This window comes from Serinus canaria, chromosome 8 (assembly GCF_022539315.1).
Source record: "Serinus canaria isolate serCan28SL12 chromosome 8, serCan2020, whole genome shotgun sequence".
NCBI lineage: Eukaryota > Metazoa > Chordata > Aves > Passeriformes > Fringillidae > Serinus > Serinus canaria.
Window position 1 is genome coordinate 20,653,207 of NC_066322.1, and position 12,630 is coordinate 20,665,836.

The following is a 12,630-nucleotide window of genomic DNA, read 5'->3' on the forward strand; positions in this document are numbered from 1 at the left end:
GGAAGCCCCTAGCCCATGGCCTTCATCATGATGAAGAAGAAGAAGTTCAAGTTCCGCGTGGAGCTGGAACTGGACGAGCTTTCCTCCGTGCCTTTCGTCAACGGCATCCTCTTCTGCAAGGTGCGGCTGCTGGACGGGGGCAGCTTCAGCGGGGAATCCTCCCGGTAGGTGCCTCCGGGATTCGCCAGCCGGGGGCTGCCGGGCTGCCCGCCCCACGCAGGCAGTCCCCGGCGGGCCGCGGCCGCCCCCCTCCGACGGGCTCCGTTCGAGTCCGCGTCCCCCCGAGAGCAGGGGAAGCACGGCCGCGTCCGCAGCCCCTCCGCCCCCTCCTTGGCTCTCACGGCGAGCCCGGGGCTCAGCCGGTTCGCGCCGGCGGCCAGGCGGGCGGGGGCCCGGGAGAGGAGGGGTGGCTGCCCTGGGGCTCCTGGCGGCTGCGGCCGTGCTGCCCGCCGCTCCCCTCGCCGAAGGGGAAGCTCCTGTGCCACGGCGTGGCACCGGGCGGGCTGGCCGTCTTCTCATCCCGCCTGCTTTGCCAGCATCAACGGCGGGAGAACACATGTGGTAGCAGGAACTCCTCGTCTGCGTGGCTGCTCGCTGCCTGGAGTCGTAACGTTGTAAAATAAATACTGAGGCTCCTAAACACGGAGTAACAGAGGAGAGGAATCCCTGAGTGATGAGGATTGTCCCAGAGAAACGGGTCTCATGTGCCATAATGCTGCAGCTGCTGAGCGGATGGGTAGCAGGAGGGGAGGATTTCTTGTCCCCAAGCCTTTAGTCTGAGCTGTCCCCTATGAGTCGTGCGACCTTATTGTTTAATTATTGAACACTGGCTTGCTGTTTTCATTCTGCAGATGAATGGAGAGCCAAGTTCCACGGGAAAGTCCTCAGTTTTTCCTCTAAGTGCTCAGGCCATGTATTACTGACTGTTCATACTCATTTCTGCAGTGCAAGTGTAAGGCAGATGTCTTTTTTTCCTCTTTCTTTTCCTTCAATGTGCCTCAGCAACGGAGCACTCACCTGTCGTGACAGTGGCTCCCCGATCCACGGGTAGCAATGGGTAAACAGAGGGCCAGTCTATTAATTTTTTCCAACTACCTGGCAGAGGCAGAACCTTGTCAATAGGAAGGGTGTGTGCTGTGGCTTCAGGTATGGGAAGGAGGAGATTCCCCTCCCGTTACATTTGTTCTGGTTGTATCACTTATTATTCTATTTTAATATTATTACAAAAAGGATTTACTGGAAAATGTATCATAGAATTATGGGAGAAGACAATAATAAATCCATGAATATTCAGTTATTTTCTTATTAAAATACTGTTGTTACAGAGCTTTCCAAATTACCTACATTTGATTCTGTAAATTAAATTAATCAAGGAGAAGAAATAGAAACGGAACTTTGCCCTACAACCTCTTTATTTAACCATTCCATTATACTAGCATGTATAATTGAAGACAAATTTTTCCTTCTTATGGTTGGAAGTTGTTCAACTCATCAGTGCTCTGATCTCATTTTGTGTCTTTCTTTGACGTTTTCTCGTGAGCAACTTTGTAAGTAATAGATGATGATGATAACAATTCTGATTCAGGCACTAATGTGCCATTACTGTCCTACTCCAGCCCTTATTGCCTTGAAGTCATTTCCACAGGCTGACATACATCTTCTGGACAGGATGTCTATTTCCAAGGACTCGCTTTCAGCTGAGCAGATGGTTTTGACATGTTGTGGTGATCTTAGTCTTTTTTGCCTTGCCTATTTATGATGCTAAAATTAAATGCTTGAAAGCCTCCATTCATATCTTTCTGAATGGTTCATTAGAGTAAAATGTGTGTGGTAGGGAAACTAATGTTAAAAAATGGTGTTGGAGCTGAAGCTTAGAAATTCTTCCATTTTCTTTTTCTGGGGCTTTTAAGCTCTTTTAAGCTATGGCTTAAAGACTAACAGCAATGGAACATATGCTGGTGTGTCAAGGTCCCTGTGAGTGTAACTCATTCCTGCTGGACTGAGAAGTGTTTGAGTATGCTGGTGGGGAGGTAAAGCATTCTTCTGCAGTGATCCTTCAGTGCCAGTTTAGGGAGTGCCTTTGCTCTTGGCTTAAGAATTAACAGATGAATTTTCAGAATGGTGATTCAGCAAAGGGCTGAATAAATAAGGAGGAAATTAAGTTTACACCAGAGCGGTAGTATTTCAAAACTTATCAGTTGCAAACTTTCTGATGGCCATAATCTTCTAGTCGCATGCATTTGTTAGTTTCACTGTGAGCTGACAGTTATATCCCTAGAGTAGTGATCTTTTTAGCTTTTTAAAAGATATTCAAAGAATACTGTTGTTTCAGAAAGTTATAGATAAACGCATTAAAAATTTTTGTAATACAGGGGGAAACTGACTCTATTTTCTTAATAGCTTTATTTTTATTACTCACTGAGGTCTAGTAAACTATAATTGTTTAGGGAGAAGTTAGGAAGTTCTCAAGTAGTGCCCATACGGACCAATACCCTATTGCCTCTTGCCTTAGCAAGTAAAAAAAAAATCCAACCAATAGTCTATAAACCACCCTAACATTATCAGTGTTTTATTTACAAAGCCTGCTCACAGAGAAGAATGTCATAAAAACCCAGGGCAGTAGTTGCCTTGGAACAGGGGCCCATGTGTATGCAGCAAGTTGTCATGAAGACAGTTTCAAGGGATTATCTTTTCAGCCCTCTATGGATCATGCTGTATGAATGATTAAAGTCCTGATCCTGCAAGCAATGTGATACCTTCATCATCCCTCTGATCACTGATGTGAGATGGAAAGAAGGCTGATAAAAGTTCAAGCTACTGAAAAATAGGGTTTTTTCATTTCTCAGATCTTTGCTGAGAAAGAGCTACCTAAGAAATACATTATGGAGATATGGGCCATGCTTCTGGAGACTTGTCACAGTCTAGTTACTTTTCTGGCTCCCACAGATGCGTGCCTGAAGTGTACAGAAATTCTGTGACTAGGTGAAACCAGCATGTATAGTTCAGTACACAGTGATCTGGCTGGTGTGTAAATAGAAACCACACCGCTTTGCATTGTTGTGTTTGCATATACTTTTTTAGAACTCCAATTAGAAAACTTCTGTTTGAAACATCCCTATGCATATCTGTGAATCCTTACTGTGGGTAAAGAAAATTCTGGATTATAACACTAAATGTTTTATTACTGAACAAGAATATCTACTTTTAAAGTAATTGGTAGTGCCAAATAAAATTTTTATCCAAGGACATTGACCAGCCAAGTGGCAGTGGTGTTTGAGAGTTTCTGCAAGAGCAGGACCTTGGAATATTGGCAAGAATCAATGTGTTCTAGGTTTTGACTCTAATCAAGAAAAACCTTGAAGGATGTTGTGGAAAGGGGAATGCTCAGTTTGGTTGTTTCAGCAAATTCACAATTAACCATACAGTGTAATTCCTGCCCTCCCCTTTTTGAAATTGCTTTCTAGCATGACTTCTGGATCTTTACCATTGTGTTTTAGAATAAATGCTGGATTTTCAGCCAGTAGACTGTGATGTATGCAAAGTTATGCTAAGAAACTTCACTTTCATTTAGGAAACTTTCCTAGCTTAATCCTGGTTTTCTGTGTGGCAAGGCATCTTTCTACCTTTCCCCAGCCAATGACATTAGAGCTCTCTTTGAAATTGGATACATTAATAGGCTGCACATGTGCAGATTCCAGGATACTGTGTATCTATTTACTGCCTGGTCATAAAATAGTCTGCACATAATGGCAAACGCACCATGAAAGGACACAAGATTATTTCAGGGCAGAAATTGCACCTATTAATATTTTCAACAGAAAAAAATACTATTTTAAGGAACAGACTTGACTAAATTCTAAGGACATTTTTTCGTGGCCATACTAATGTAGATACAAATATATAGCAAGTATAGGCTCTGCAACTGCATTCATTTTAAAAGGCTGAATCAAAAATTAATAGGTCCCTACAGCAGATAACTGAGGCTCATAGGATGAGCTGTTGCTCAATCAGCAGTAAATGAACAGATGGAATATGAGGAAATCCAAGAAATTTTGGGAATGAGGATCTGATTTCTTGAGGGTGTACTTTCAGTGCTCTACTCTATCGACTGAGGCTACAGGAGCTGTAAGCCTGCTAGTTCCATTTTTAGCTTGGTTTCCAGCTGCACCCTGCTCAAGAAAAGGCCTGGGTTGGTGTTTTCTTCTGCCTGCAGCCTTCAGCTTGGTCATATTCCCCTTCCTTTCAGATCTGATTTCTGACAATTTAGACTGCTGATGTTTCTATCTTCTTTCTTTTACACAACAACATTCTAAAATAAGAAGCAGATTATGATAGCTATATGTGACAGAGATTCAAAGTGGCCAAGAGCTATAAGCTATTTCATCAGATAATTTTATTTTCCAACGGATTTCAGAAATGTGGTGGTTTTTTATGTACCCTCTTGAGTCCTGAGGGGAAGTCTTGGGAGATCATGCATGAACATATTCCTATTCCTAATAGGTACAGGCTAGAGCATGTAATTGTCTTCTGTAGAAACTGACTTCCTAACTGCCAGATAAGTACTTCCTACTTCTAGTGATGCATGGCCACCTCCTTCTCAACTGTCTAAAACTACATCTATTTTTTTGTGACACCAGCAAGTAGGTTTTCTGCCTTACCGGATTCTTCAAGTTGTCTTTTTACCATTCATTTCCTGATTGCTGCTATTGCATTTCAAAGAGAGAAACTCTCCTGATAGTAACACAGCTTAACTAACTGTTTTTAAATTATAGTACTTGTTAGAAAAACATACCTGTCACATGGAATCACTGTCCCTATCACTCTAATCTTCTTGCATGATGTCTGAATCCTGCTGACAGTCTTCAGAGCTGGATAATGCTATTTCTAATACCTTTTTCAGCTGTAACTGGATTTGCAGCTGGGGAACTTTGAAACCAAATAAGTTTTCAGGTACTGTGAAGAGTATTGGTGGTGGGATAAAAGTCCTACCTTGCAGTTTTGTAGTTGCTTTTTTCAGATTCTCAAATGTCCACTTAACGGTTCCTCAGTTGTGAAGAGACAGTTGGTTAAGCAGCTTTCAGACACTGTCCTCTGTAGGGAGGAAAAGGTGAGAAGGAGAACCTCTCTATACAAAGTACAACTTTTCAACATGTAGTTTCTTTGTACTTCTCCTTTCATTAATAGTTACAGTAAAATACACTTAGTGAACTGATTTTAAAAATATGGTTGAGAAAAAACAAAGAGTTAATCAGAGGAGTAAAGAATATAATATTAGTTTTGAAGGGATTTATCTTTGGGATACAGTTGAGGAAAATAAAATATTTGTACAGTCTGCTCTTTGCATGGGGTGTAACTGGCTATTGCAGGTATAAAAAGGGCTCAGTCTTGGGAGACTTCCCTAACTGGAATTGTAAGAACTGATAAAGAGATATATCAACAGCTAACTTGTCACAGAAATGTTTGAGAAGAGATACATGATAGACATCTGTAAAAGAGGGAGAGACAGTGGGAAAAGCTTTCATGCTTAAGGTGCCTGCCTTACACAGAACTGGCACTTAGATTTAAAAGAGCTGGTGTTGCTTTGTTGGCTTTTTTCCCCCTGACCTCAGCACAGTACATGGAGTACAGTATTTTTCTGCCCCAAACTTGCCATTTGCAAGTACCATAGCACCTGATTGCCTTCATATTTTAAGGACTATTTCTGTTGATGGAATAATTTAGAGTGAAGGATAATACCAGAGATCACACGGTCCAGCTGCCTGCTGAAAGCAAGACTAATTTCAGTTGGACCAGGAAGCTCAGAGCTTTGTCCTGTCAGCTTTAGAAAATCTGCAATAATGAAGATACCAGTCCTTGTAGACAACCTGCCCTGCTGTTCACTTTTACTGTGAATATTTTCCCCTTATTTTACTGGAACTTACCTTGGTTTTGCCTCTTTTCCTTTCTCTGTTCCTCACTAAGTAATGTCTGGCTCCATCTTCTAACTTAGTAGAGATGGCTGTAGATGGCAATTAGATCTTCTTTCACCTCATCATCAGATTGTAAAAATCCCATGTTTCCAAATTCTCCTGCATCAGAGAAGAGATCATCCCTGACTCCAGACCCTCATCTCACACCCTTGGACTTGCCTCAGTTCATCAGCCAAGAAGGCCCCAAAACCAAGCACACTGCTGCAGACACAGTCTCAAATGTTCAATTTCCTCTGACTTGCTGACTACAGTCTTCTAATGCAGTTTACCCTTCACAGTGCTAATTCCCTTCTAGGTCTCTGCATTTGCCTGTAACCAGCAGATTTTCATCCACAGTCAATTTATACATATTTTATAAGAAGTTGTTGGCATGAAATGCTGCTAGTTAAAAATGTAACCTGTTTTATTATGAGTAAAAACATGTGGAATAGAAAATGATTACTCCGTTCAAATTTTGCACGTACTAACAGCAAATTAACTGGGGAGCTGTGCACTGTAAACAAGTGGAGCTTTTCCTGCAGAGCCAGCTGTTTGCTTAGTCCTGAAATTTGTGAACCATGGAAGCTCTGTTTGTAAATGACTTGTTTTGTTCAGTTTCGTAGCAATGCTTAGTAAAAAATGTTTTTGTTGGAGAAAATGCATCATCTTTTATGCCTCAGGCATGAGGGAAACAATATTAAAGGAAAAATAAACTAAATCTGTTCCTGAATGGAGAAATATATTAAAGCTTTGCATAAGCCTATTGCTACAGCATATATTTTGGACCTCATGCTCTGAGCACTTCAAGTGATGCACTTTTCTATACGAAGCCTAAATTCAGCCTAGGAAAAGTTGAATCTTCCAGTACCTGAACCTGAAGCCACTAATAGTGTGGCTACACTGTTAGATTGTAGGTTAATGCCTTAATTCCTGTCTGTAAGGTGACAGTGGCCTTTGTTAGGTGTTCCAGCTTTCTGCAGAAGATGTCAGATATATTAAAAAGTATATATATATAATATCTATATGAATGGGATATTGCTCCCGTTTTAAAAGACTATTTTCTACACTAAAAGTAACTCCAGGCTACTGAATACTGTATTTTTATCAGAAGGACAGAGTATTAACTTTAACTTTATTCAGAGGGGGATCGATTAAAGGAAGCTTTAGGTGATAGAAGTCCATTTGCACACCCACAAATGAGTGCAGTCAGCAAAGGCAGGGGAGGGTGGAGAACCTAAAATAATACTCAGCTCCAGCTATTCCCAGTCCTGTCACAGGAACCATCAGCCCATCAAAGCCCATCTACACAAGCAGGGACACACAGGCAGGTAGGGAACTGAAATCATGGGCTTGGACAAGGGGACACCCTCTCTGGGCCTCTCCCAGGACTGTCCCAGGAGACCCTTAGCCCCATTGTCCAGGCAGGAAACCCATCATGTTGAACTAAAACTAAAGCACGTTTTGGACTGAGGGGTTGCTCCCTATGAGACGCATCATGGGACACAAGAGGTTTATCATGGGACAATTTGGGGAGGAACTAAAGGTGGAGAAAGGGATGAGTTTGAGGAGGAACAAGTGTGGGGAAAAATAGGGAGTTAAGGGGATAAAGGGCCAGTCAGATGTAAATAGTGTGCTGGTTGGTACGTCTGTCTGTTTCTAATTAGTAATGTCTGCTGTATCTTCCTGTTGAAGAACACTGTGACTCTTTCCTGGGGAAGGGCTCCCTGTTCAGTGTGCATTGTGGGGTGGGGAATGTCTGAGTGCCAACAACTGGAGTCAAGAGTGTCTCAGGGCTGCCAGCAGCAGGAGAGGCCAGAGTGAGCATGCTTATGCCATGGGAGTGGGACTGTGGCTCATGGGCCCTGGGTGTTCATTGTGCCAGCAGCTGCCCAGGGACTGTGGGCCGGAGCACTTGGGTGCCAGCACCTGGAGAGCCCAGATGGGTCACAGCAAACACCAGCCATTGAGGTGGGACCAGCAATCAGAGATCCCTGTGCCTGTGGTGCCTGCACTCAGGGATGGAGCTGGACTGTGCACAGGAGGGATGGCCGGGGAGCCATGCACAGGTCTCTGTCTATGGATGTGTCCAGGTCTCTGTCCTGCTCAGCCCGAGCACTGGCGAGGGCTGTCGGAGCAGGCTGGCTGTGAGTTCCCCCGGGCCCGCTGTGTGTGCCGGGAGCAGCGCTTCCCAGGAACACCTCCTCAGCCTCACTTCTCTCAGTCATCTTATCGACATGAGATATCTTCTTCTAAAATAAACAAGCAAAACTTAGATGACTCTCTCAACAAATTACTGGCTTTAAAAGATAATAATAATATTGTCATTTACCTCATGTAGTGAAAAAGCTGTTTTTTCACAGTATTTACAGCGAGTAGATAACTCATGTTCTGTTCACATACTGTAAGATGCATTAGCAAACACCACTTTGTTTGACATAAAGAAGTGTACTAACCCAGTTGAATCCAAAAGTAGTTCTGGAAGTATTTTCACGTGAACACAGACTGAATGGCATCTTCAAACAATGATCCCGATTTATTGTTTCTTTGGTGACTGATAAATCTAAAATAATTGCACTACAAACACAATCATCCCTATATGGTTAAAGATCTTAATAGGCTGTTTAAAAAATTAAATTTTCTGATTAATGGAACACAGTCTTTTGGTAAATGGCCACAAGAGGTTTTGGCTTCTTTATTTCAGAGCCTCTCATGTTAAAGCTTTTCCATCTAGCAAGAAGGGATTTTCCCCATTACACTGAAGGTCCTTAAAAGTGATTTTTTTTTGCCTTTGTAGCTATTTGCTGGAACAAGCCATTACTCATAGATTTTATCCATGTGGAAATTAATAAACAATCTCATGAACATAAACACCTTAAAAAGAAGTCCATCACTTGTAACACTTTAGGATGAGGAGATCACTGGATTAGGATTTGTTGTCTATTATTTGAGTTTACTTTTTTTCTCTGTTGTGTATCAGAAGAAGAACCCAATACTTTTATTCGGCACTTTAAGAGGCAATTGTGTACAGTATACAAAACATGTGCAAATAAGGACTTGACTACAGCTTAAATCTTGCATTTGAAATTGAGTCAATGTGAAATTGTTCCTCTAAAGAAAAAACAGTGATGGTAACACACTATAGTTTGGAGTAATTTTATCCTACAGTATCTGTTTATTGAACTTATTCTTGGTTATGTACTCCTGACAGCATTTATTCAATTACACCAAAGCACTACAGCCTAGTATGTATTCCAGTGCATCCTGGTAACTAAGATACATTTTGATTAAGAAAACAACTGGTTTTGCTTTGCATGTGGTAAAGTGACGGGGAGGTTTGTAGGAAACTGACTCAGAACGGAAAGCTCTCCCCAGCGTGCTGCAGCACAGCAATAGCTGCCAGAAGTTATCTGGGTTCATTTCCATAGCAGCCAATCAATACAGCTGTTTATTTTCTTAAGGCCTGGCACTTAACTAAGAATCTTATAAACTTAGATGTTACTGCTGAAGTTAAATGTTCCGATTATTTGACTTTTTTTCAGCACAATGGGAATAGCTAGATGGTACTCCTCTTAAAAAAAAAATCCTGAATTAAAATATATCAATTTATTCTTTTATATAGTAGAATTAGAAGAACTGTTTAGTGGGAATAGGGGCAGTAGGTTGGGTTTTGGTGGGGTTCTTTTTGTTCAGTTTTTTGTTTTGTTTTCTTTAAATTGTGTACAAGTTTTTCAAATATCTTTTCATTTATATGCCAGTGAAAGAAACTTTTTTTCTGACATCCTTATGAGAAGGAAGCAGGATTCCTTCTCATAAGGATGTCAGAAAAAAAGTTTTGATTTTATTTTTAGAAAAATTAGACCATCAGTATCCACAACTGAAGCCTTTTTACTGCCACCTCTGCTTCTTGTTTGCAAATCCTAGTCTGTGATATGAGTGAACTGAGTCTATCAAAAGCAGATAGTTTTTGCTATCTTCCTTACTTGAACCATTATACCCATATAGTAGTGTTATATTGAAATAAATTCAAAATCCTTAAAGGTTTTAAGGATACTTACATTTCTCAAGCAGATGTTACTTATATTTTTGTTGCATTTACAAGCAAAAATGAGTTTAATGTTCAGTGCATTATCTTTTGCTACATGTGAGTGATGTCCAGAACACTGTAACTGTGGAATGTGCAGCTGCTTTGACTTTGCTGTAGAGACAGAAGGCTGTTCTGAGAAGCAGAAACAACTTGAACCCTTATACTGAGTACTACAAAGATTTTGGCACATCGCTTCGACTTTATGAGTTTACAAAAACACTTTTTCAGTGGAAAAAAGTATCATTATTACTAACTGGAAATGTTACAGAAGCAAAAACACTCTAAGAACTTAGTGAAATGATGAATAGCAGCAGAAGTGATGCTGTTATTGGTAGAGCCAGTGGTGTCCTGGCTGACAAGGAAAGGGTGGGAAGGATGATGACTGCTGTCCTACTTCTGCAATAAACAGATGTAATGGGAAAGGATTTTCTGACCTTTATGGATAACAAGTGAACTCTTTCAATTTAGTGGCACTGTTTTATATGTGTCACAAATTTTAGCAGTTGTTATCCCTTTTAAGGGTGAATTTTATGTGATGTCTTCTTGTCTGAGACTGTTTCAATAGAGATGTGACTATTTGTAATTTGCCTTTTCTAAATTCTGGTTCTTTTGTATATCTAATAACTCACATGACAGCAGGATAGGATTCTTTTTTTCCTACAATACAGGAAAGTTTACAATGTAAAACATCCCAGATAAAGAGTAGATCATGGTGTTTACAGAGCATGTTCCTTCCAGGTCACATGCTTGAATGTGATTCAGTGTTGTATCATCAGAATTGTTCGTCTGTGGTCATTACACTGACTCATTTTAGGCTGGCTGATTTATTCCCACCTTAGGAAGTCACAGTGCCTGTGAGCCCTGGAGCTGGCAGTCTCACCAGCACAGCAAAGAAATCTTTTGTGAGCGCCCTGCAATTCTTCATTTTTCTATACACATGAACTCTGGTTCCAGCTTCTGCAGAACCATAGGATTCTATTGGCTAAAGACTTCAAACTGCTTCTTCAATAATAAGCTGCTGTCAGAAGTTAGTACAAAACATAGCAATTTATGTATTAGGAAGATGGAAGGGAAAAAGGAGACGTATGTTTATATGTGAAGACGGTACTTCAGTGGTCAGACTGATAGATGAAATTATCAGGGTGTTTTTTTTTTTTTTTTTCCTTTTAAGATACAGGGGGTTTCTAGTTGTCCTCCCTGTGCCTTTTCATTTTGGAGTCTGTTCTTGGTCAGAATTACCCAAACAGAATGTGTTCTGTCTGAGCCTTATAAAATGACATTCCTAACTGAAAGCATCCTTCATCCTGCCTTTTTCTCACTGCATCATACTGTCAGATTGTTATCCTCCTGTGAGAAACAGATCCCTTCAGCTGTGTCATCTTATTTTGCTCTCAAATGGAAAGCTCACAGTATGTGGCTGCAATTCTCATTTGCCCCAAGTGCATTACTTTGGGTCTGGTTATTGCACATCATCTCCTTTCTACTTTTCCAGGCCTCAAATTTATGTAGTTTTGTTTGTATGACGCTCCTTTCCTCAGAACTGAAAAACTACTTGTCAAAGATGCTGTCTTCAGCGCATTGCAAAGCTCAGCAGCTTGGGAGCCAGTGCCTGGGAGCTGATGTTCAGGAAGACTTCACTCTCCTGAGGCAAACTGCAGAAATGACACTCTCATTCATTTGAAAAAACACATGGCTGTTGAAATCTTCTGGAGGTCTAATACTGTGTTCAAGGCCTGAAACACTTATTAGTCATGCTACACTGTTAAGAGCAGAATGGGGGATTATTGTTATTATTCACACCTGGGACCAGAATTTGCATAAGTGGCCACTCTACAAAGAGTGGAACCAGTGTTTGTTCTTGAGCTGTCTTATTGCAGTGTGTGGTTCTGAATGCATGTGCAACTAACAGTGAGCATATGCTCTCTACTTGCAGGGAAGTAGTACAGGCAAACTGTGTCCGCTGGAAGAAAAAGTTCTTCTTTATGTGTAAGATCAGTGCCAGTGCCACAACAGGGATTCTGGACACCTGCACTTGCAGGGTGTCTGTACGGAAGGTAAGCAGCTTTCTTCCCCCTCCTCTCCTCTTTCCTTGCCCATTCTTCCTTTGTTTTGTTTTAATTCTTGAATGTCTGATAAACTTCATAAAGGAAATTTTAGCTGCAATCCCACCAGGTATTCCTGTAGTCAAAATTATGTAGTAATCTTATTACTTACTTTACTTTGACTAGTTTATGGGGGTTTTATGTTTTTATTGAGGAAAACCCTTTTTGCAGCAGGGCAGCAAAGGAACTTCTCTTCAGTGTTTATAAAGTTAGCTTTTGATTGATACTTCCAGCAAGCAGCTGTAAGCTTAGAGGCCTTGAACTGTGCTAAGTACCAGAATTTTGCATGCAATATGTCCTACCTTTGAGGCCAAACCTTGTAAGAGCCCAATGCCAGCTGGCATCGGGCATTTGCCATTCCTCTCTCCAAGACAACAGTGTCTTGCTGGCCTGCTCCAAATGCTTTATGAATACTAAGGTCTAAATGACAACAGCATAGTCTAGCAAATGTGTGGGGAGATATTTCAAAATTAATACCTGCCTTTCTAAAAAAAAA

General features: G+C 41.1%; 1 protein-coding gene across 1 annotated transcript in view; it reads left to right on the plus strand.

Moving 5' to 3' along the window:
* Positions 1–12,630, plus strand: part of EEIG2 (EEIG family member 2) — a 23,007-nt gene continuing 10,377 nt past the window's right edge. The window contains exons 1-2 of the mRNA XM_030226630.2: positions 1–164; positions 11,966–12,086. Coding sequence (XP_030082490.2) covers positions 16–164; positions 11,966–12,086 — 270 coding nt within the window. The 5' untranslated portion in view covers positions 1–15. The remainder of the gene's footprint in view (positions 165–11,965; positions 12,087–12,630) is intronic.